We start from the raw sequence: 25,427 nt of genomic DNA, 5'->3' as shown, positions 1-25,427 counted from the left end.
GGCGGCCCCACACGCATGCGCAGTAGGAAGGAAAGCATCGCTTGAGGCGGCTCCACGCACATGAGTAGTAAGAAAAAGCGCGTCCTGTGAGGAGATTCCACACGCATGCGCATTAGGAAAAACATCGTCCCTTGGGGTGGCTCCACACGCGTGCGCAAACAGGCGCGCGCTTCCCTTGCGTTTCCGGTGCCCAACCTTGGGAGGGTCGTTGCTGCTCTCCAGGGCGCATGCGTGCGGAGAAGAGGCAGCGGAGGAAGCAAAACAAAGGCGACAACAAAACATCCACATCGCATCACCGAGTGATGGGACGGAGGTAGCCTAGAACGGCCTCCTCCTCGGTTCCCCCCTCCCTCAGCCCCAAACACAGGCGACGCGAGAGCGAGGACGGGCCGGCGCGCGCCGTTTTCTTCCGGTAAGGCGGCGGAAGCGGCGGCGGCCGCGGGGTTTCCTGAGGCGGGGAGGGAGCGAAAGAGCGGGACGGACCGGATTTCCTGCTCGCGGTCTTCCTTTTCTCCCCGAAGCCTCCTCGGCTGGCTGCCCTTTTGCCTCATAACGTGGCCCAGAGGAAGGGAGAAAGAGAGCGTGCTCGTTCCTTGGCGGGATTGTGCTTTTCCCTTCTGCCAAAATCCCCCTTCAGAAGTGAGAGCAGGCACCTGGCTCAGCCCCTCATGAATCAATTGGAAGGGAAACGGCGTGTGTGTGTGTGGTAGTGGGGGGTGGGGGGGGGTCGAGTTTGCAGAGGAGACAGTCCTGCGAATCCTTCAGTGGAAGGAGGAGGAAGGCCTCCATGTTGCAAGGGGCAAGGGACCTAAGCAGGGCCGGCCTAGTTCACACTTGGGTGGGAGGCCGCCAGGGAGGCGTCTTAGGCTATAATTCAGGGGAAGGAACTGGGGAAAACACCTCATTCCTTGCCTAGGAAAACCTTAGGGAATTCATTGAGCTGATGAGCACCTTGAAAGTACATTTAATCACATGGTATAGTCCCCTAAAAGGATGCAACCGTAACAGATTATTCTACTGTATGTGTATAAATAGGACAATTATCTATACTTGGATGGGAAACTAATAAGGAATAGCGGGTGCTGTAGGCTATATTTCAGAGGAGGGAAATGGCAGAAAACATCTCTGAATATTCCTTCCTGAAGAAAACCCTCTGAAATTCAAAGAATCAGCGGGCAACTTGATGTGTATGTATATGCACATATATATGTGTATGAGTTTCCTTTTTATACACATAAGATATCCCTCAAGAAGTATATAGCCTAACAAGTTATTGTACCATATCTGTATAAATAGGTCAGATATCTCTTTGTTTGGGTGGGAAATCACTAAGGAATAGCAGGCACTATAGGCCATGTTTCAAAGGAAGGAAATGGCAAAAGACATCTTCAAATATTCCTTGCCTAAGAAAGACCTATGAAATTCATTCCATAAGTCAACAGGAGAGTTGAAGGCACATACATGTAAGGGATTTGAGCCAAAGAGGGATGCCTTTCCATTCCTGGTTTTTGAGGAGCTTTACTGGGCCTAGCATTGTGTGCTTGTGTGAATATTGCTTATGGCCTAGCCTCTCCTATTGTTTCCCTTTCTTTGCTTCTGAGCAGCACATTTAGGTATAGTGCAATCATGAAGGAAGAAGCAGACACAATTAGAAAGGTGGTTCAGGTGGAGTATCCCTGATCTGAAATGCTTTAGACCAGAAGGATTTTGTTTCTGATTTTAGAATACCTTTGTTTACATCTACGTATATAATGAGATACCTTGAAGATGACCCCCAAGTGCTAAATTCGTTTATATTTTACAGACATCTTCCACACATAGTCTGAAGATAATTTTATATACATTTTAATAATTTTGAGCATGAGCTTTGTACATTGAACCACCAGAAAGGTTTTGCTATCTCAGCTACTCATATGGACAATTTTGGAGCATTTCATTTGGCTGCATAGGGGATATGCAGTGTGTATTTACAGAGTTCTCTCTTGCTAGGTTTTCGTGTGAAGAGGGAATATGAAAGTACATTCTTATCATAATTTAAAGTAAAGCACCTTGAATGAACATGTTGGGAAGTAGTCCGCTCTTTTGTTCAGTGCAAATAACATTTCTTTTTTGTCATTTAAGTAATCGATACAAAAAAGCTTCTTGTATACAGGGCATAAACTGTGTAATTGTGCATACAAATAATTGTTTATAAACTAGTGCAGTATTTGTTCAAAAAAACAATTCCAAGTGATAGCGCATAGAGAAGTACAATTTCTCCAGGTTCTCCAGTGCATCAGCTTCCAAGATAAGTTGATCATAGTCATGTTGAAAGAACTACGAATTTTTAGCAATATATTTTCTCATGTAAAAAAAATAGAATTTTCTTTATTTGTGGGTTTTCACTTTCACAAGGGTTTTATACCCATTACCCTAGCAAGTGTGGAGGATGATTGTTCTCTTTTAACAATTTCATAGATATTGTTGATGATTTAAAAAAAATAAAATTTACATATATTTTGAGGGCAGTCCTGTACATGTTTACCTGCTCAGACATGGGAATCCACTGGTGACCTTGAACAAGTCACACACTCAGCCTCATAGGAAGGCAAGAGCAAACCCTCTCTGAACAAGAAAATTCTATACTAGGTTTGTTTTAGTGTTCTCATGATATAGAAATCATTTGAAGGCACTCCAAAACAACATATCTCAATTACATCGGAGATTGCAAAGCAGGAAGCAAATATCAGTTCACAAGAATATAAGATTCACTGAGATCCTTTAGTAAAGATAGTACAATCCCAGAAATGCAGAAATGTCAGGAATTTAAAAATGTCTATGTCTTCAATAGACAGACATATACAGACATTACTTTAAAATATTCTGTTTTCACATTTCGAATGACTAAAACAATTGTCAGATTCTTGTTAGGAAGCTATAGATTCATGGGCACCATATTTATAGTGTTACACAGTGAATCCCATTCACCCCAATTCCTACTGGCTGGGTAGAAGGCCCGGCACTTGATGGAGGTCTGTGATCCAACTGATTGGAAGCAGTGACTGATGTTCTCATTCCTTCTGTAAGCCATCTTCATTGAGACAAGCAGAAGCAGGATCTCTGTTGCAATATCCTAATGCTGGAGATTGCTTGGTTCTTGTTTTTAAAAGCATTGAATGCTTTCCAAAAAAATTAAAATGTTCATTGCTTCCCTCCTCCTCAACCCCCAATTGTTTCTTTATTCAGGTCCTTCTTTGGCAGGAAGTTCTGTGTTAACCTTATCCAATTTTCTGATTCCCCCCTGGGCTTTTAATCTGTATTGTGAAAGGCATGGAGGATAAGAAAAGGCAGTAATAAAATTCAGACTGAATGCAGTGTTTCCTGATTGTAGAAAATGAAAGACATTACACTCAGGATATGTTTTTATATTAAAAATGTCTTCATATATGGGGGTTCTCTTAATATGTGGCACAACTGAAACAAAACTCTTGTTTCACGCAGAAATTTGTGACAACTACAATCATTATATTCAAAAGATTCTACAAAACAATACGCAATACAGCACCTTTGGCTAGTTAGCTATTGTATTCAGGAGATTAGCATGCCTCAAGGGCATTGATAAAACCAGAACTGTTTGATGCTGTAAATAAATTTCAACTTATGAAATCTTTTTAAATACGCAAATTAAACTTTGTGTGGAGAATTTTAGGGATACGTTAATCATGATCTGCCATTGCTCTTTCTTATAAAGTAGTTATTCTTAGCCTAGTGAAGACATTCTTTTCTGAGAAATTAATAATTAGATCTCAGCATCTTATTTGAGAATCTCAGTCATACAGTATCTATAACATAAGCACTTTATTGGATCCAGGCAGCATCCTACTATTCTTTGCTACCACCACAGGGTCACAAACAGCTATAGTTGGACAGTCCTGAATTTCAACATCCCTCTTGGCAACCCCCTTTTTTTCCAACAACACATTGTCTATATTTTCCAACAGCAATGGTACCAAAGTTCATTTCATATGGTATCTGTCCTTGAACACTTCCCAACTGTATATCTAAAGACAAAACCATGTAGAATTAATTTGGTTGCCATAAGTCAGCAACAACATGAAGGCACACCCCCCCCCCCAACATCTAAAGAATGTGTATGATGTCAGTGACATTTATATTTAGGTAGTCATGTCCTCCTATGGACTACACATAGTGCAAACTCGTATCTCTTCTATTCTAATTGTAAAGTTACCCAGTACAGTACTTCGTGTAAATAAACTTGTAAGGACATTCTTTTGGTCCAAAATCATGTCAATGGCAAGGTATCTTATAAGACATAACTTTCCTGTTCCTTTGACCAACACCATTTCCCATGATATTTGAAGAACTATCAGTCCAAGAGCTGAATACCTTGTGATATCCATGATCCTTTGGTTTGCATATCATCTTGTTTCTCCTGGTCAGTTATTTTGATCTCAAGAGAATAAATATTCTCTGTGACAGCCATAACCCCTGTGCCATGAAAATATAACCATACTTTTAACACTATCTGAATTGTTTGACTAGATCTCTCTCTCTCTCTCTTACCCCCTGGTTGGTGTTTTTTCCGTTATGTTTTCAAGACGGGGAGGACTGGTTTCACCTTTCTTATCTCTTTATTAAATTCAAAGAGGTCATATGGTGGCAGCTTATTTCAGCACTTGTTAATGGTACATGAACAGTAGACTTAGTTATACAAAAACGGTTTCTAGCTTTCTAATGTTTAGCTGAAACTAAATGCCCTGCTGTGGCTCCTTTCAGTTTCTTGTAATAGTTAAGTGATACATTTTATTTAATAATGGTGAAATAATGTTTGTTTTTTATTCACATGCAGTCTTAACTTGTCTGACTGCTTCCTGTTCTGATGCTTTTGTTTGTTTGTTTGTGTGTGTGTGGGGGGGGGGAGGCAACATGACTGTGGCAGTTTTTCCATTGTGTTTGTGGTTACCTCCATGTTCGGTTGGACTTATGTCATAAGTAAAAGGAATTTGGTACCTGTAAAACATGCTTGCCATAATAGCTAGAGAAGCTGAACTGATAAAATTCCTAGTCAGCAATCCAATTTGTACAGTATTAGTCATGATTAGGATCATTGCACTGCTATTGCTGGATTGTGTTTTGAGTGTCTTGAAAACTGGAAGCTGTTACGATTTTTTGTGTGTGAAAACACCAGTGTTGTTTCTGGTGTTTATTGTAGACATTGTTCTTTACTATATGTCACAAACTGCAATGTTACAAGTTGCGACTTTTCTTGTGCTGGAAAACACAACACAACAACAGATCGGTGTGAGGAGCCCCAAATTTATGACACCACCATCAGTCAACTGTTACTCACTTACTTACTTAGGTGATCCCTCATTGGCCGAGTAGGATAATCCTCTAGGGTGGGTCCATAGGTGACTATGGAGTCCTATTCTTGATCTGCATCGTCTCCCACAGTGAGGGCATTGGTTTCCAGGTGGAAGGCGGTCCCGGCCAGGGTTGGCTTGATGCGCCTTCCTCTTGGCACGTTTCTCTCTTTCGCCCTCCATTCGTGCCTCTTCAAATTCTGCAGGACTGCTGGTCACAGCTGACCTCCAGCTGGAGTGCTCACAGGCCAAGGCTTCCCAGTTCTCAGTGTCTATGCCAGAGTTTTTAAGGTTGGCTCAGTCAACAGTACCCCTCCCACAGCTGTATTTGATTTAATTTAATCAGCAGTTTTGTATGTAGCTGTAGCCTTTTATAGATGTGGCATAGTAGGTGCTTATATTGGATCCAGGTTAAGTGTCATTTATCCCAAGTGCTTGGGACCAGAAATGTTTGGGATTTGAGGATTGTTTTTTTAAAAAAATGTGAAATACCTGTGCTTGCATATACATAATGATATATTCTGCAGTTGGGGCCAAAGTCTAAACATGAGTTCCCAGAATCCACTCACCTGCTTACTGGTAGTAATTGATTCTGCTCAACATACCCAGCACAGGAAAGGTTGGTTTGCCTCTTTCCAAAAGGAAGAACCACAGAAAAGTTCTTGTGTCATGCAAAACCCGAGACAGATTCAGAGAAATGTGCCTTCTCTCCTGCACTGCAGAAACCCCTGTAGTTTATTTTATTGCTTGGATGGTAAAGTGTGATGATGGCTAGCTACCAATAATGGCTAGTTAGATAAGTCAGAATTTATGGGCGCTTGGTTAAACACATATTAAGGAACCAAAAAAAACATGCATTGTCCTAATCCTGACCCCTGAATATAAATTAATGTGTTTACTGTGTTTAATGAAACAGAGCAGAGGGCAGAGACAAAGCAGTCTGTGGAAAATAAGCATTACATGTTAGGTTGACCTAGTGCAGCAAATTAACAGTGCATGTTTATTGCCTTGCAATGTAGTGAATCATACTTTTACCTACATAATGTTTATTATCAGCCCCTCGTAAATATCACGTAGGCATTTGAAAAACATTTCAAGACTTGTTTAATGTATAAGGTTAATTGTAGGATACTGCAATTATTCCAAGAAGTATTAGAGTCATATCCTATCTTTCTCTATTTTTTATTTTAACTTAAATTTTGTTTTGAATTTGTGTAGTGAACATATTCAAAACACAGCCAAATACACCTTTTTCTTCCTCACCTCCTTCCAGTTCCCAGGTATTTTGTCGTCTTAATCAGGTGAGGATCCTTTTAATGAACAGATTGTAAATAGGTGTTTCAGTTGCTTCACAGAAACTAATTAATAGTACAGAAAGCTGACTAACGAATAAATGGTGGGAAGCAAATATTTCCCCCCTGCTCAGTTTGCAATCAAAGATGATGGCTGTACCAGAGAGGGTGTGTTTCCTGTTAGGACATATATGAAACAATAGTTGCCTTTGCCAGTACTGGAACAGGCATCATTTCACAAACTTCCTCAGATGTTATTATTAAAATATATACTTCATTCACCCAACATGAGCTTATATTTCACAGGTAGCCCTAAAAGTTTTAAAAGAATATATTGCTGCCTTTCATTTAAGTTATATTATTAGATATGATTTATATTGCAAATATACAAGTATAATATGGTTATATTAGTCAAATGTGCTAATCAGATTTTATGTACTGAATTATAAACATTGCACTAGATCAGTGGTTCTCAACCTGTAGTAAACTGGCTGGGATTTCTGGGAGTTGTAGGCCAAAACACCTGGGGACCCACAGGTTGTGAACCCCTGCACTAGACTATAATCAGTGTCATTTCGGAATACATCTTGTTAAAATCTCTAGAAGTTCTGAGAAAATATGCATTGTCTAATATGTGGTTGTGCGAGGCTTTGGGTGACACTGAATATTATTTTTGGGATAAAGAATCTTTAATCTTTCTTTGTTCCTTTAGGGTAACATTCTTGACATCTGGGAGTTCCTGTCTTGCCATTGCAACTCTTGTGCAAATTTTTCAAGATGCCAGCAGCACTCGCAGAAAATAGTCAGGTGATTTGTGAAGTATGGGCAAACAATCTAGAAGAAGAGATGAGGAAAATTCGGGAAATTGTTCTCAGCTACAGCTACATTGCAATGGTAAGCATGTGCTTCAACATTCAACTTGCATATAAAATCTTGAATTTTATTCTAGACAGTTGAGTCATTTTGGTTGAAACACATTAGCCTGATCCTAAACAGAAAGTTGCTTAATGTTTTAGATTAGAGGCTGGCAATTTTGGGAGGTGAAATTTCACTTTTGTCTACCCCTTCAAAAGCAGGAAAAATTGCTGTAAATTCACCCTGAAAGTGAATTTTTTGCCTGAAAAATAATCTGATTCAAGGAGAAAGGTGTATGATGTGTAGAGATTTAGGCCACAAATTAGGAATGATTCATGTCGCCTATGGATCACACTTCTCTATCCTAGTTTTAGAGATACATAAATGTCATTTTAAAAATACTGATATTTTGAAGTATTTTCCCTGGATTATGAATCTCAAAACTGCAAACGCAGCACAGATGCCTGACATATTCTGTGTAAATCGTGCAACATTTGAATGTTTTGTCATAAAATTTGGGACCTGACCCTCAGTTTTATGCTATCTTTGTGATTTTTTTGGAAGTAGGTGGATACTGCTGTTGGAGAATGCACCTCTTGATAGACCTTGCAAAACAACCTTGTATTCTCAATATGATTAGTTACAGGAAAATGAATTGCACATACTCTGTACATTCACACACAGATTATACCTACACTGTACTTTCATTTTTTTCTGTCTAATTTAGACTGTATTGCTCCACAAATGTCACCTCTTTTTCTCTGCCTACTGAATTTTGGGGCCAAGTAGCACAAAAGTTTTCATTTTCCAAATTGTTAATACTCTGAATAACACAGATGAGCTTCAAAGAATAGTTTGTGGGATGCAACAGGCCAGAATAGCTGATATCAATTCTTCAGTGAACCTCAGAATTTATAGAATGGGAATGTAGTGATGCATCCACTCTCTTATTTCTACTTTGGATGCCCAGATGTTTCTATGAAGAAGTAGAACAAGAGATATTAAGAAGGAGATATTAATGGGGCTGCAAGCAACACTTATAGCATTGTTATGCCAAAAATAGTGTAAGCATCAACAAATTGAGGGAATTATTTTGGATACATTGATAATAGCTTATTATGTAGTGGAATATATTGTCCCTGTGAGCAAAAGCTCTGATATTGCTTTCCTTGCAAGCTCAGAAAAGCCTGATGCAATCTTCTGGTACTATGGTTAGGTGTCACTGTTAATAAAAAGGGTTGGTTTGAATTTTTCTCCTACTTTCTTAGGATACAGAGTTTCCTGGAGTTGTGGTTCGGCCAATAGGTGAATTTCGCAGCTCTATAGACTACCAGTATCAGCTGCTCCGGTGTAATGTTGACCTCTTGAAGATTATCCAGCTAGGACTGACCTTCACAAATGAGAAAGGAGAATATCCTGCTGGAATCAACACCTGGCAGTTTAACTTCAAGTTCAATCTTACGTAAGTCTTCACAACTGGGGGAACTATTTCTCTTCCATCCCTCCTCCCGCCTACCAAAAGACCTGTGACAAAGTTAAAAAAAATAAAAACTTCTTGGCATGCTAACAGGTTTATTCAAAGAAGACATTTCTTTCAAGCATAAAGAAATTGTTACAGGTCAGTGTGCCATTACAGAAGCTGTTGAGCAATTAGTCATTAATTAAAAATGTAAAATAGTGCCCTGATTAGGACCTGATATTTTCAGATGAGTAAAACAGAAATAGGTATACTAGTAATGGAACAGCACCATTTTTGGCTTATGTCAAGTATTATTTGATGTGTCCCTACATTTTGCCTATGAACTTCCACAAGATAATAGAAGCTTCCCAGCTTGATTCACTGTTGTTACAAGTTATATAGAAGATAGAAACAGGTGTTATACTGTTGTTGTTGTTTTTTACATTTGTGAACTGTGAATCAAAATATTGGTTGAATTACTTGTCTCAGAGATTAATTATGGCAAGAATGGGAAATCTCTGCCCCCAGAGGGCCTGCCAAGCTTTTTTCCTGATTCTGTCCCCCTGAGATTTCTACAGATCAGCAACACAAAGAAGACTGGTCTTTAACATTCAAATGTGAAATAAGACCTAGGAATCCCATAACAATAATATAATAATAAAACGTTATTACATTAAAATGAAATTACATTAAAAATGGCTGACAACGGTGTTTCATTTAAGATGTATCATAACAACAGTCTAATGCACGTAGATTAGCCATCAGTCCTAATCCTCCTCCTCTCCATACGCTAAAGCACAAAGGTGCGTTTTTAGAGGTGTCTTAAAAGGAAAGGAGGGTGGGGTTCATTTTTATTTCTTTAGGGAGTTCAAGAGATGGGGAGCGATCACAGAGAAGGCCCCCTCTCGTTCCCACCAACCGAGCTTGTGACGGGAGTGGGACTGAGAGGAGGGCCCCTTTGTAGACCGCGGTGCACATAATTCAGTGCTATGGGTAGGCAACCGTCAGTTCATCTCAGCTGAAGAACTCCTGATAATAGGGACTGTGAGAGCTCTTGCCAGATACCATCCAGCCACAGGGCGGTGTGTCCTAGGAAGTATGTTATTCCTTGAAGTTGAAACAATGAAAATTGATGTTTACTATTCATTGTTCTTTCATTAGAGAAGATATGTATTCTCAGGATTCAATAGATCTTCTTGCAAGCTCTGGACTGCAGTTCCAGAAACATGAGGAGGAAGGAATTGATACTTTGCATTTTGCAGAGCTGCTTATGACTTCTGGTGTGGTGCTTTGTGACAATGTCAAGTGGCTTTCATTTCACAGGTTGGTAAAATATTCTTTCATTTCCAACTCTTTTATGTATTAATAAATCCAACATTTGATTAATAAGTTTAATTTGCCATTTGGATTTAAAGAGTATAAAAACTTGTAGCTCCAGTAAACTTGACAACTGTTTGTGGTAGGGCACCCTTTAATAGTAATACAATACTACTGAAAATCATCTTGCAAAGTTACTGTTGAATTGTATGTGCCAGCAAAATATTCACTTCCTGACAATAAGATTATCAAATAATTATTACATTGGGAGTCCTTCAAGAAAAAAGGGTGCTCAGAATCATTGATCTCAGTAAAGAAGTGATAATTAAAAATTGTATTTATTGAATTTTATAGATACAATTCAAATTTATCTTTTAATTGAGGGCATTTCACTCAGCCCAATTTGCCTCGCAACTGATATTTTAGACAGCTTTCCATTTCCAGAAAGAATGCCTCCTGAGTAGCTTTCGCCACACATTTGTCCCAATTCCCTGTAGCTGATGAGAAATAGACAAGCACTTCATACTCTTATGCTAATCATGCTCTTCATCTTCTGGGAAATTGCCCAGGGGTTATCACTATGATGACCCTCAATAATGGTAGTTACTGAGTAGTACATGGAGCATGGCCAAGATCAAGCGTTGTGAGATGTAACTATGATGATGGAGCTGTAGCATCATAATGTGTCCGACAAATCCACCCCTAAAGGCTCTGCCTTTTTACCCAGGCAGTAAGTAACCCAAGGGATTTCTAGTGCTGCAGAGTGCAGTGCTCCTCAGGTCATGCCAGTCAGTCTCGAATCCTGTTACAGTGGTTTTCTCAATGCATCCTCAGACTGGGAAAGCACTTCATTTTCTGGTACTGCTGGATGAAATGGGATGATTTTTGAGTCACATTTGTTTGTGAACGACTAAATAAGAATTGGACATTGTAAAACCGGTTTTGTCTCATAACTACTGAACAGGTGTCAGCCCTTGTTTTTGAATTAAGGAGAAAGAATAATAAGCAGAACATTTTTTTCTGAAGTTTGTTACATAAGCATATTGTGATCTCTCTTTGCACCGTTCCTCCACCAGTGGCTATGACTTTGGTTATATGGTGAAACTGCTGACAGATTCAAGGCTTCCTGAAGAAGAACACGAATTCTTTCATATCTTGAATCTCTTCTTTCCATCCATATATGACGTTAAGTACCTGATGAAGAGTTGCAAAAACCTAAAGGTATCCTACTTGAGTTTCATTGTTTTAAATGCCAAACTAAGTTGCTGGTTGCATTACCTATTTTTTCAAAAAAGCTAAAGTGAGATGAAGTCCAGGTTGCTAGTTAAATATATAGATTTTAAAAACTTAACCATATAATTAATAATAGTAGTTTCAGTTTCACATAAGCATGTTGGAATTGTTATGCATTGATTGTGTGTTATTTGGCTGTAGCCACACATTCCCAAAGTAAAATGCCATTGTATAGGTGCCAGTCAGGTTTTTTATTTGAGCTTTGTATCATCTGATGCCAATGGCAAGTGTGTCTGCTTCCCAGCTGTACTGACTTGATATTTTTCCCATTCTGCTGAATTCTTGATAGTCTGTGCTAGTTAACTAATTGTAAACCTTCTACAGATAGACATAGGGACACAAGATTCAGGAGCGAGTGGTATTAAGCAAACGTACAAGCTATCTTAACACAGGTCACAAATGCACAGGAATCAGGATGACCACAAAATCCATTACACCTCCATCTGAGCTACAACTGAGCTCAGAAAAAAGGACTTTCTAGAAACAGTTTTTGTAATTGGCATAGTTCCTTGTTTCTGTGCAAAAATGATTAGAGTATGTGATTTTTGATAGTTCTATAATACGTTGTATTCAGATTATGATTTGTCTGTCTTGCATACTTAATATTTCTGAATATTGTTGGTGAAAGGCATCTGTTCTCATCGTAATTAACTTTTTCCATGTGTTTAGTTATCCTAGTTGGATAAAGATGCAGTGCTGTTGGAAAATAATCACCCCCTATTTATGAAAGCAATCACTTATTGTTCATTCACTAGTGTGTAATAACGCTGTTATTGCCCAAGGTTAAATTTAATTTTCTTTGAATTGTGGTAAGATTCCTATCCATCACTTATTCGTTCTGTTGCTCTCAAATTGACTTAGCCAGGGAAAGGTAAAGGGAACTTGGGCAAGTTGTTCAGGTCTCTGGTGTCTTCCTTGGTTCCAGGGAGGCCTCCAAGAAGTGGCTGACCAGCTAGATTTGCAGCGGATTGGACGGCAGCACCAAGCCGGGTCAGACTCGCTACTCACAGGGATGGCATTTTTCAGGATGAAAGAGGTATGCTTATTTATCAGTGTGCACAATAATATGTATAAGGCTTGACCTTCTTTGCATGATCTACTTTTGGGAATTAACAATTCCCCTTCCCTAACATTGTGCAGTTGTTACCGCTGCAGCAATGACGTCGTTGAAGTCTAATTATATGTCTAATTATATGAAAAGTACAATCTAACTTTTTTTCTTTTTGTAGTTGTTCTTTGAGGATACAATCGATGATGCAAAGTACTGTGGGAGACTGTATGGCCTTGGCACAGGAGTAGCTCAGAAACAGAGTGAAGATGTAGAGACAGCGCAAGAGAAAATGAGTATTTTGGCAATTATCAATAATATGCAGCAGTGACAACTAGCTGCCATTCGAAATGACTTGGGTCCATGGAGGTAAACTCTCTCCTTAAACAAGTCTCTCAAAGAAATTGTGGAAGAACTAGTATGTTTTCTGCAGAGGGCAAAACATTTGAATCTAAATGGATTCTAATCAGGCAGCTTCATAATGGCTATAGTGTTTTGCCCCTGTGTAAAAACCAGAAAAACTACAATGTAAATACCTCTTTTCTTTTAAACTTTACTGAATTTGCAAGGAGTATATAATGTCAGAGCTTTCAGCAGAGCTGAGACTCTCTCACTCTCTCATGCACTTGCAGATTTAGCTTTTGAAAGCTTGTTTTAAAACTTTTTTTTGCTCTCTGTGAGGGTGATTTGTTCCCAAGCCCTCTGCTACTTTTATCTTTTGTGTAAATCCATCTGTGAAAGTGTTCCACTCAGCCCTGGTGGTGGAGGCCCTGCATGAACTGCTTAGATCTGCCTTAGCCGCAGCCCTTGTAGTGCTTCTGGATAGCATTACAGCTGGCTCCTCCTGCTCCTTTTAGATTGCCGGGCCATGCATCATATCAGTACATTTCATCTGAACCACCGTAAAATGGAGCAAAACTTGTCTGCATGTTTGAGGCTACATTAATAGTTGGGACCAAAAATGGTTTCACTTTAAGTGAAATACTTTACCCTTCTGCTAACAGGGATATTCAGAAGATTGACGGAATCACAAGTGTATCTGCCCAGGAAAGGCTGACAAAGCTTTTCTTTCACTCTGTTGTGAAAAGGAGACCTTGATTGTTAAGTGGTTTGGGGAAAAAAAGTATATTTAACTGCAAGTTTCATACAGTCCTGACACACCAAAGTCCTGTTGAGCGAGAGAGAAAATCCTGATTGTGTGGTATTTTAAAAAAAGCTTAAAATTCTTCATTATGTAAAGTATTGCAAGCTGCTATTAAAATGCTTGTGTATATATAGCTGGTTCTTAATTTTGTAAAATAAAGAATTTTCTTAAGGCATGAGACTATGAATTTTCTTTTTCTTTTGAGAGGGTGTTAAAATATATGTATGCAAAGAACTGAACAAAAAAAAAGTCAATCATTAGCCCTGTTCTTCAAACACTTAGCAAACTGCTTAATGTAACAGGTAGGCTTCTAGAGCAGTCTTTCATGCTTCTATGTATGTAACCTCTTTCATAATATCAAGGTCTCTGGATTTTATTTCCCTTGTTAAACCAGGATCACTGGGATCACATCTTGCTAACTATTGAGAACAATACTTGGTAATCTGTTCAAATGTTACAAAGCACTGTACATTGTCTCCTCCTTTCATAGATAATATTTAAATGGCTCATGCAGCATTTTTCTAGTAATGGCTAATTGTAAGTTTGCCACCATAGTTAAAATAGCCCATCATAACAGGACTGCAAGGCTGTTACCTTACTTTTACATTAAGTTTGCTCGATTAGTAGAACACTTATTCTTTTAGTGTCTAAAGAAAGTACAGTTCAGTGTTTATGGGGCCAGGGGCTTAATTCTTTACACTGAAAGAGATGTGTTCCAGTAATTAAATTTGGCACATGCAAAAGAATGGAAAGTCCATCTCATTCTCCTGAGACAAGAGTTTTCTATCAATAAAAGGAATCTCGTCATATCCTGTCGTGTATTCGCTAAATGCTGCCAATTTGATTTGACTATTGGTGACTATGAAGGGAGAGACCTCCAAGTCACTCTGGTGTTTATACAACAATAAGTTAATTTCATTGAGACATCTTCTCCCCGTTTCCACTCCAGTGTAAGACATAAATTTGCAAAAGCAACATCCAATGTAAGCCAACTATAGTTTCTGTTTTTACTGTTGGCACTGTGCTTCCTTTTTGCAGTAAACCAATATCTATTTTTTTTTTTGAAGTATGTTCTAAATGTGGGCTAGAAATGTTACTGTTAGGTGGCTTTATAATTTGACCAACTGACCCTGAAGGTTGCTCAAAAACAGATCCTCTTCATCCTGGAGAGAAGTGACCAGCGGAATGCCACAACGTTCTGTCCTGGGCACAGTGCTATTCAACATCAGTGTAGATTACTTAAATGACAATACAGGGCACTCTTATCAAATCTGCAAACACCAAATTCAGCAGTATAGCTAATACCCCAGAGAATAGGATCGGAATCCAAAATGACCTTGATAGTTTGCAGGGCTGGGCCAAACCTAACAAAAAAGTTTCAAAAGAGATAAATGTATGGTACTACACTTTGGTAATAAGAAAGAAATGCACAGATTTAAGATGAAAACAGTACACCTGAAAGTCATCTAGGTGTATTAGTAGACAAGTTGAATGTGAGGCAACAGTGATTCTAGGCTTCATCAATAGGAATATAGTGTTGAGACTGAGGGAAGTTATAGTTCAACCATATTCCGCTTTGGTCAGACCTTACCTAGAATAATTCTGGGCACAATTCAAGGGTACTGCTAAGACCAGAGAAGGGTGACAAAGAGTCTTTGTAGGTTACTAAACAGGCTGGAAGGCTATCTACTGGAAGTGCTTCAACTGTGTATTCCTGCATGCCAGTGGACAGGACTGGATAGCCCTTGTGGTTTCTCCCAACTCTGATTCAATGACAAATGGACACACCTCAATTTTAGAATATAATTTTTTATTGCTTAGGTAACACAAACTCCCTACCTTCTAAAAAGCAGAGATGTTTGGGCCCCCCATATTAGTTCCCTATGTTCCTATCTTTCCAAATACAAAATAATTGGCAGTTCATTAAAAATGGTATTTTGCTTTTAGAGGAACTTTACACTACTTCATTACACTCCACTAATCAACAGAACTGTATAACAGTAGTCTCCTGTCCATCCATCCAGAATGAAATATACTTCATATTAAACAGTCCTACACACCCAGAAAAAAAAGAAGAGGTTCATGAAAAAAACTTTTTGCAAGCATCTTTGCATATGTGAGTTTCTCTGTATTTTTTAAGTAGGTCTAGTGACTGTTGCTGTATTTCTGAAATGACAGACTCATGGTCCTGGCTGTCCATATGAAGAAGAACAAGGCAGCATTCCAATACATCAGGGAACCGGGAAGCCTGTGAAGAAAGTGATTTTGTTTTGTATGTATCCGAAAGTGTAATGCAAAATCCAGGCAGAGATGTATCTTACTACACGGCTACTATTTTAATACTCCTTTAATATTATGTAGCTAACATAGCTATGTATCTTCAAAAAAGGGGGAAAAAATTGAAATGAGAACTACCTCTCTTCTCTCAGCTTTTCAACCATTTGATGACAAAGCTGCATCTTGCAAACCCTCTTGAGGTTTATAAAACATGTATTTTCTAATATTTGTAATAAAGGTACTTACTCTCCCTGCATTAAGAGGAGTACAGCCATGCCTTGTTGGGAAAATAATGTTTTACTAAATATGAGAACTAATTCATGCCTGCAACTTGAAGTTATTCTCCTGTTAGGAGAATAAATGCCCTGCCATCTGTAGGCTAGGTGTTGATAACTGCGGATTCACATGAGACCTTTCTAATTAAAAAGAGTACTTGCTGTCCCAACTAAAAACAAAAGTGCTTAAAATATCTCATAGAAAAACAATGACTTTGTCAACAAGCCTTCAAGAGACCAAATTCCTCTTGGTTTTCTTATTACTAGAATATTCTACTGTTCAGACTACAAGCATCAAAGCTACTTTTGAAACAATTTTTAAATCTTACCTTTATAGTCTCAGGAAACTCCGCTAATTTTTTATTAGCTTCTGTGAGTTGCTTTGTCAGATCTGGTAGAGAAATCTGTTCATTCACTTGGTCTTGACTGTCAAAAAAGATAAGTTTGAATTTTTCCAAAGACACATTAAAACAGTTAACCCTATTCCATACCTGTCTCTTATCAGTGACTGTGGTAAAAGGAGAGACAGTAGACAGCTTAGTTTTAGGCTGTGCCATAGGTGAAACATTGTTATATTACACATTTTGAAAATTATTCTTCTAATAAATATTGTTTTCCAGGTTCATTTGAAATAAGAAATTGGCTTCATAGGCACTCTTTAAAGTCTTTTCAGTCACTATTATTCTTCTTCAAAGTAAATAAGTATCAGTGCTTAGCAAGTGTTAGCCTCTAGGCTGGAGACTACTGTAATCTGTGGAGCCATGTCAGAATTTCCAAAATAGCAATTAAATTGTTTGCATGGCCATGGGGCAGTTGTACAACCCACGTCAAAGTGTCCTGTAATATTAAATTGAGAGGGAGGGAGCCACATTCATTGTCTTAATGTCTTAAAGGAGAAGCATAATTTATAGAAATATACACTATAGTGAATCCACAAATCCATATACTGGGATCACAAATTCTGAAGACACTTGACAATATAAAAGTCTTCTGTGTGAACCTAACTGCACTATTGTTTAAATGATAAGCTACTCTGATTTTCTCTAACAAATACTTACATCCTCCCCCAAGAGACACAAGTATCACCTTCATCATCATGTCCCTCAATGGGATGTGAATGCAAGCTACCTCAGAGCTACTTTAAACCAATTGATTCCTATTGCTTGCAAAGTAAGGAAAACAATAATTTGCAATTTCTTCCTCTGAACGGGACATTGCTGCCCTGACCTTATTGGTTGTAGGAAAAATCCCATTCTAGGAAGATTTTGAATGCACTCTACATGCTAGTAAACAAAAGTTGCAGAAAAATTAATCCAGAATTACAATGAGATGGAATAATTGTAGGAATAAATCAGTCTAGGATCAAAAATTGTGACATTTGGAGCATTAGTTATAAATAAGCAAACCTGAAAAAGTATCAGTGGAAAACTCAAATATGTGATTTAAGCTGTCCATTTTTCCCTTGCAGATCTAAATCCATCTTAAAATCATTGCACCCTGGCTCTTAAGCCTAAAGGAAATGTTTCAATTACCAGTTCCTTTAGTTAGATCCTGTTTGGACTGAAAATTCTCATCTTAAGTGTTTATTTAGACTAGAAAAGAAGGTCCCAAGAATATTGTCGAAGGCTTTCATGACCGGAATCACTGTGCTGTTGTAGGTTTTCTTGGGCTATATGGCCATGTTCTAGAGGCATTTTCTCCTGACGTTTTGCCTACATCTATGGCAAGCATCCTCAGAGGTAGTGAGGTCTGTTGGAACTAGGAAAAAGGGTTTATATATCTGTAGAATAACCAGAGTGGGACAAAGAACTCCTGTCTGCTGGAGCTAGGTGTGAATGTTTCAACTGGCCACCTTGATTAGCATTTGATGACCTGGCAGTGCCTGGGGCAATCTTTTGTTGAGAGGTGATTAGATGTCCCAGAATATTTTGTATGCTTAATATTCACACCCTACAGAAATTATATATGTATATGTTGTTGTTCATTCGTTCTGTCGTCTCCGACTCTTCGTGACCTCATTTATATGTACAGTATGTTATACGACAGCCTTTAATGGAAACCAAACCTGTATTGCAGCTTGCACATATTTTTGTAAATTGAAAATTGCCTTAAAAGTTTAAATATAAAACAGAACATAATTTAAACAATTGATTAAATTGATTTTTTGTACCACTCGGAGATAGGCTATAGGATGTACACAATACATTCCAAGTGTGCGAGTGTGCATGTATGTGTGTGGTGGTTGCTTTGATTTGTGTCAAACTACTTGAGATAAATTAGGACCTTAGTTTAACCAGAATTCACCATGCATCTTTGAAGACAACTGTGATGAATTAAATGCATGTATTTTTAATCCTCCTCTTCCTCAGCAAGTCTTCAATTAGCCTTACCTCTGGCCTGATGGGGTTTCAATCTCTTCATTCTGTCCATTGGTGGCACTTTGATGGAAGTTGTTTTTCTGATGCTGACAGATCATGTCTGTCAAAGTCTGCTGAACTCTAGAAATATCCCTCTGTATACTCTGGACTGCAGCATGTTCTGCTGACAGGAGCACTCTACAGGCCCCCAGTTTTACTTCTCTTTCCATAAATAGAGCTGACTTGGCTGGCGAGGCAGTTTCTTCGGGACAACCATTGCTCTTGGGAAATAGATCTGTTTCAACAGTGATTTTGGCTTCAACTGCAATTTCTTCAGATGAAGAAGCTTTCCTGATTTCAGTCTCAGCTGCAGCTTCTTCAAGTGAAGAGTCCAGTTTAGCATTGCTCTGGTTAAGAAAAGATTTCCCAAAAGAGCAAGCTTGAGATTGAAGTTTTGATTTCTCCAAGGCTGAAGCACCACGCAGGTCCCACCACAAGTCATACAGCTGCCCATAAGCCACAAACGCCTCTAAGCTTTGGAAAGTGACCATGCTCTGTGAGTCCGTGTGGTCCAGCTTCTCTCTCAGATGCTCACACACTGCCAACAAGAAAAAATACTGTTGCAAGAAACAGACATCCCAGTGTCCTTTTAGAAAGCAAAATTTTACACCAGGAAATCCAATGTTAATCTTTGATAAATATAATTTGTAAAAATTCCATCACCATATTTAATTGGTATGAATGGAATCAAGCACTTTTTTATGTTTTTTTATTGCTCTATGTGTTTATTTGCCCACATCTTTTAATTGTTTTATAGTTTATAGGGCCTGTTTTTATTGTTATGTTGTATATGACATTGAATTTTGCCAGAGTTGTAAGCCACTTCGGGGTGAGAAAGGCGGGGTATAAATGAAGCAAATAAATACAAATAAATATCCTACACTGAATTATGTTCTAGTAGTTCCTAAAATGACAAAACAGTTGCTTTTAATTGGAAAGGTAGTCAAGAAGGACATAAAACATGTGATGCACTAAGATGGTAGCATATAACTTGGCTTCCCAAAGTGATGACATTTTTTCCTAATCATTGTGCTATTTATGTAATATACCTAAGAATTTCTTTAAACAGCAGTTGAAGTTTTAAATAAATCAATTACTGTATTTTCTCGATTTGAATGCTCACCTTTTTTTACTAAATTACCTTCCCAAAATTAGGGTGGTCATTAGATTTGTATAATATGGTAAATATTTTTTGTGGGGGTTTCAGGGTTTTGAAAATTGAGGTACGCATTAGATTTGATAGCACATTAGACTCGAATAAATATGGTAATTTTATCAGTTGCCTTTTAAAAATATAAGATTAAATGACATCATTTCTAAACAATCTAATAATTACTCATTTTAAGGAGGAAAGTCCCATTTTTACATGATCTTGTTCATTATTCCTTAGCATGTTATAGCACAGATGTAACTAAATAGCCTCACATTCCCTGCCTTGGAAATTTATATAGCAAAGACAGATAACAGCACTGCGATACAATGGAATTTTCTTCCACTATTACTGGACTGATACTTTCAATCATCTGTGCTGGAACAATGGGGTTACGTTACTAGTTAATTCCAGATAATAAATCTCCTCAAAAGAGAGCAGAAGTTCAGTAGTGTAGCACATGCTTCGCATGCTAGAAAACCAAGGGCAAAGCTGCCTTGAGTCCTGCATAAGAACACAGGCAGGATACAAATCAAATCAATGAATACATGGCATAATTAGTATGCATAGAGCATACTAGGCAACAGCTAACCACTAACTTGACAATGATCTATGTGCATCAATTAGTTGCATTTACAAGTCATCATGGTTTTTTGTGACAATAACAGCAAGATTTAGCCTTATTATCCTTTCTACCTCATTTGAAAGGAAAAATTTAAGACTTCCATTCAGTTTGGGAAAAATCAAATTCTCTTTACTAGTTAAGAAGTAAAGGATATCATACCAGCCATGGCTCTGAACCACAGTTCTCCATTTTGGGGTAAAAAATTTGAAAAGATGAAGTGTTCTAAATTATGGAAAGGAATATTGGCATAATACTGCAAATATTTCTTCTTGGTAGCATATGGACAATATCTAGCATAATTTTCTAACCAAGTAGCATGGATTATTTTATTTCACTTTTAAATTTTGACGATTTTATCTCTTTGAGAAAAACCTTCGAATTCTGAAGTTTGCCCTAGATTGGATCAAGAATAAACCAAGTTAATAACTACAGGAAAACAGAGGAAGGAAATCTAAAATATGGCTGGCAGCCACTGAATATTTTGCAAGGAGCATGTGTAAAGTCTGGGAGAAGGAGAAGATAGCAGTCCCTGAATAACAGCTGAAGACATTTGTACACCAACAAGAAGAAACTCCTAATAAATGCCAATTCTCCAGACTGTGATATCAAAAGGCAATGTCAATGACTGGGTGGGATAACCAGATGCCTCATTACAGAGTAGGAATTGAAACAGTTTATCTCAAAGGGTATTCATCTGCAGGGCATATGTGTCTAAAATGAAGTCTGATGTAGCATGGAAGGAGTAAAGTATGATAAAGATGGTCATATTCAGGGCAGGAAAAGAGTTGCCAGATCACTTTCCCCAAGGAAGTATCTGAACAGGCAGTGAGAATGGAAGACTCTTTAATCCTTATCTCTCCATGTTTCTTTTCAAAATACTGAAACAAAGAAGGAGTTGAGCTTTACCTGTAGGAAGGAGGAGGTTGCAGATATCTTGCATGAGACTAAAGTTCCCAGCATCATAGCTGCGGGTCACTGCTCCAAGAAAAGCTTTCACTGCCTCTTCCCAAGAAGAGGTCTGAAGGCTCAAAAATGCAAGGGTCAGATCATGAGAAATATGGAACAGGAGCTAAAGGTAAACAATAAAAAGTCACAGGTTTCTGTAAGTAACTAGGAAAATTAAAATGAAAGACCTAAACAAACAAATCTCCCAAGGACAGTTTTGATCCAGAGTCACCCTTGCAAAGTACTATCCGTCTATTCTGCCACAGCCACAATGATTACCATTGTTTTTTGTAAACTTATAACTGCATATTCTTTGTCAGAAAATGTAGATTAAATCAAATGGCCTGTCCAAACTAGATACACTGAACCAACTGATAAACAGAAATGGAACATGTATGCAAAACTTATAGATTCAGTGGCTTTACTTTAGCTGTGCCTGGACCTAGGACTATGGTAGCACTGAAGTGGTAATGTTTAAGAACCAAAGAACAAATTACCTGCCTGGGATGAGTGTTGGGAGTTGTAGGAGGATACTCAACAGTTTTCAGCTCTTCCAATATCTTCTGTGACTGTTCCACAAGATTCACACAAAATATGCTCTGCCATACACCAATAACCATTTCTGTGAAAGAGCCACCCTGTTTCACTGGCCAGCTGTGGTAGCAAGCAATGGATGGACTTCGGCTTTCCACCAAATTTCTTTCATTCAGGCACTTGTGAAGCAATTCATTAAGACAGAATACCAATCTATGACCCTATAAACAAATAGGACACCAAATAATTATTTCAATTAATATTTTTAAAAGAAATTAAATGAAAAAGAAATTGATGAAATAAAAGATGTAAAGTTACCAAGGAAAAAAGGAAGAATCTTGGATTTTATATTACCAAAATAAAAAAGAGATGGACTTTGATCAATTTTGTAATGTATTACCAAATAAATATACTAATTGGATTGGTCACATTTGTATTTATGGAGCCTTTTATACTGCTCAGGAGCACAATCCTAAACCTCAAACCAATTCAACTGAAATGCCTTTGGTGCTACAGAATGATCAAGTATTTGGGGAAGCAATCCTGAAATTGACAGCAATCCTCTGCATGTATACTAAGTAGGAAGACAAACTATTCAATAAGCCTTGCTCTCTACAAATAGAATTGCAAGCTAAAGATTCCTGTTTAAACTCTTCATAAATACATGCCATAATTTGGCTTTAAGAATAAATTCCTAGAGTTAATGTACAGAAGCTAGAGCATTAATGCGTTTGGCAGATCTATGTCTCTACTTGAATTTGAAACCGGTTGTTCATATTGTATGACTGACAGTGCTAATCCCCACAATTTGCATGATCATGAAAATATGGTTTTGTATCATTCATCCACTTGGTTCCCTCACAAGTCATAATTCATATATTTTGTGTAAGAAATTCTCTTTCATTCTATATATTTAATCAGACACAACTGTGTTGGGAAATCTTGAGTGCACACTTTAACATGCCCACTGTATTACATCTGTGTAGCATTTTCAACTGTTTAAACCCCTTTTTGAAAGTTAAAGAAAAACTTCCCAGTAGAGGAAGGATCATGCACTTCTTTAAAGATGCAGATCTCTTTTTGAATCTAACTATTATGGAAATGGTTTATTATGGAGGAATGTGCAGTATAAGCAACAACTCTGATGACAAATAATTAGTAAGGAAGCAGTAACAAATTAAAACCACACTGACCAATAAGCTCTCATGCTGCTGAAGAACCTCTTGCGCTCCAACCCAGTTCCTGGAAGAGAGGAATTCTTGGGCGCATCTGAAGGAGAACGTCACTGAAAGGTCTCCGTCTCCAGCTCTCAAAGCCACCTCAGCAGCAGCTTTAAGAGAAGCCGTATCTCCCTTTTTAGCCAGCACTTTGGCTGCATCATAGGGAGAGGAAGCTCCCAGGTAACTAAAAAGAAAGAGCCACAAAGACTTAAGTCTGAAGAAAGCTGTCTGTCTCCCAGAAAATATAGCTTGTTCATTTCAAAACTATGGGCATCTCTTTCAAACTATTAATGCTATCAGAATTACCTACAATTCACATCAAAACAAGTGCTATGCTAAAAAGAAATCACTATAAATAAACCACTACAAAGCAAGTTTTATCATCATGCACAAGCTGTTTGCACTCATGAATAAATATAATTTGACAACATTTTATTTTATTTTGTGTTAAAAGCATTGCATAAATAAATTAGTAAAAAACTGACAAAATAGAGGGTACAACAAGCGGCTAAATAATTTTTGACCAAAAATGGGCAACAGCGACCGCATTGCCTGTAGCTTTAAACAGTTCTTCCTCTGTGCATGAAGCAGGGCATTGTTGGCATTGTTTGTTTTGCTCCACAAGGTGGAGGATTCTTCTAGGAAGTGCCATTTAGTCAGGTTGTCTTTTGATCTGCCAACTTCACTTCTAAGTCTGTTCAGATACTTCCAAGTTGCCCATTCTTGGTTTGCCACTGGAGGCAGACCTCCGTGGACCATCCAGTTGGGATTTCTTGGTTTAGCTGCCCTGAGGGATGCTATTGCTGGGGGAACATTAAGAGGACTCCTTGATTTGAGTCTACTGGGAGGAAGCTGATAGCCATGCAGTATTATGGCTTTCACGGTGTTCAACCTTATTTCTCTCACAGTTGGCAGCAACTTCCTGTCGCACATCGGAAGGATAGGAAGTCTATCAGCAGGCATAGGTCTGAGGAATCCTGTGATTATTCTGTATGTTTTGCATGCTTTGTTCAATGCTATATTCACCTGCTTCGTGTGGGCAGACTTGTGCCAAACAGGGCAGGCACATGCAGCAGTTGAATAAGACAAGGCCAAGGCTGATGTTCTTATTAATTTTGGGCTGCCAGTAAGTTTCCGCAGGATGTTATTGCTTGCAGCTACTTCGTGATTGAGGTTCATACAGTGTTTCCTAAATGTTAGTTTTTGATCTAAGGTGACACCAAGGTATTTAGGATGGGGAGAGTGTTCTTGCTCTTGGCCTTCCCAGGTAACTTTGGTTATCTTTTTAATAGCTGGAGAGCTCTTTCAGGGTGTTAGTAAGATGATTTTTGACTGTTTTAAAGTCTTTGTGTTGTTAGGTCAAGGTCCTCAGCATATATAAAGCTCTTTGTGAGTGGTGGTCATGGCTGATTGTTAGTAAAGGTCAGTGCAAGAATGCTGCTTTGAGGTAAATCATTATTTTGCCTCCTACATCTACTTTTCCTGCCTTGAAATTCCACATAGAAGCTGTGGTTTTCTAGGAGAGTCTTGATATTTTTTGTAAAATCATAGTCCTGGGTAATATGGTAGCATTTTTCTATGGTTGCCCCATGTCAAAGGCTGCCGTAAGGTCCACAAAAACTGTTTTTTTTAAAAAAAAAACATTTGACAACACTAACATAGCAGCATAGTCTTTCGAGGCCTTAAAACAAGGCCAATGAATTTGTTCAGATAAAAGGAAACAGTCGCCATGCCCACTAACACAAATAACTAGATAGTCAAGATGAGATTCTATTTGTCTGATTGAAATGAATTGATGAACATCTTTATCCCCTACCCTGAGCATTATGACATTTTAAAACGTTACAGTATTCTGCACTATTTGTTGATCACCTCCTCCTGTTGGATACTGAAGAGAAGGATCACCCAAGATGATCACATTCTTAAAGGAATCTTAGGTATTTTCTTGACTCTGTCAGGGCTTCATAAGGCCCTGACAAAACATCACTGTCAAAGTACCATTTGGCTGCCAGGGAATAATGGCCATCCTTCTCCAACACTGCTGCCCAGCTGGTGTACAGCTCTTTCAGCACAGGATCTTCAGGCCGTAATCTTGCCTTTGCAATTACAATGGCTTCCCTGAGAAAAATGCAAAAAGAAAAAAAACCAATATTTTGATAAACCATTATTTCCCCATGTTCCAGAACTTTTCCCAAATGCCAATGTATAGAATC

General features: G+C 38.3%; 2 protein-coding genes across 4 annotated transcripts in view; one reads left to right on the top strand and one right to left on the bottom strand.

The window, feature by feature from the left end:
* Positions 1–97: 97 nt before the first annotated feature.
* CNOT8 (CCR4-NOT transcription complex subunit 8) lies at positions 98–13,946 on the top strand. Of its 2 annotated transcripts, none has more exons than XM_060765532.2 (7): positions 98–412; positions 7,368–7,549; positions 8,779–8,972; positions 10,131–10,292; positions 11,363–11,507; positions 12,505–12,615; positions 12,809–13,946. In XM_060765532.2, exons 2-7 carry the CDS (start codon positions 7,433–7,435, stop codon positions 12,956–12,958), a joined length of 879 nt encoding a protein of 292 aa, XP_060621515.1. In that variant the 5' UTR covers positions 98–412; positions 7,368–7,432; the 3' UTR covers positions 12,959–13,946. The 2 variants fall into 2 exon arrangements, with proteins under 2 accessions (XP_060621515.1, XP_067319763.1); XM_067463662.1 differs by lacking the exon at positions 98–412 and adding an exon at positions 477–639.
* Positions 13,947–15,564: 1,618 nt separating this feature from the next.
* GEMIN5 (gem nuclear organelle associated protein 5) overlaps positions 15,565–25,427 on the bottom strand; it is a 43,895-nt gene continuing 34,032 nt past the window's right edge. For both annotated transcript variants that reach the window (XM_067463660.1, XM_067463659.1), the window contains exons 22-28: positions 25,213–25,332; positions 23,188–23,398; positions 21,958–22,215; positions 21,422–21,584; positions 18,714–19,278; positions 16,653–16,749; positions 15,565–16,019 (exon numbers count right to left, since the gene is read on the bottom strand). In XM_067463660.1, coding sequence (XP_067319761.1) covers positions 15,852–16,019; positions 16,653–16,749; positions 18,714–19,278; positions 21,422–21,584; positions 21,958–22,215; positions 23,188–23,398; positions 25,213–25,332 — 1,582 coding nt within the window. In that variant the 3' untranslated portion in view covers positions 15,565–15,851. The remainder of the gene's footprint in view (positions 16,020–16,652; positions 16,750–18,713; positions 19,279–21,421; positions 21,585–21,957; positions 22,216–23,187; positions 23,399–25,212; positions 25,333–25,427) is intronic.

Source organism: Anolis sagrei, chromosome 2, assembly GCF_037176765.1.
Source record: "Anolis sagrei isolate rAnoSag1 chromosome 2, rAnoSag1.mat, whole genome shotgun sequence".
Taxonomy (NCBI): domain Eukaryota; kingdom Metazoa; phylum Chordata; class Lepidosauria; order Squamata; family Dactyloidae; genus Anolis; species Anolis sagrei.
This window is presented reverse-complemented; position numbering and strand designations above follow the sequence as displayed.

What these genes read in the sequence shown, in the direction of transcription:
- CNOT8 (XM_060765532.2), top strand. Translation starts at nt 7,433, where the DNA reads ATGCCAGCAGCACTCGCAGAAAATAGTCAGGTGATTTGTGAAGTATGG. An exon ending in GCTACAGCTACATTGCAATG is followed by an intron (nt 7,550 to 8,778) that starts GTAAGCATGTGC and finishes CTACTTTCTTAG; the next exon opens with GATACAGAGTTTCCTGGAGT. An exon ending in AACTTCAAGTTCAATCTTAC is followed by an intron (nt 8,973 to 10,130) that starts GTAAGTCTTCAC and finishes TTCTTTCATTAG; the next exon opens with AGAAGATATGTATTCTCAGG.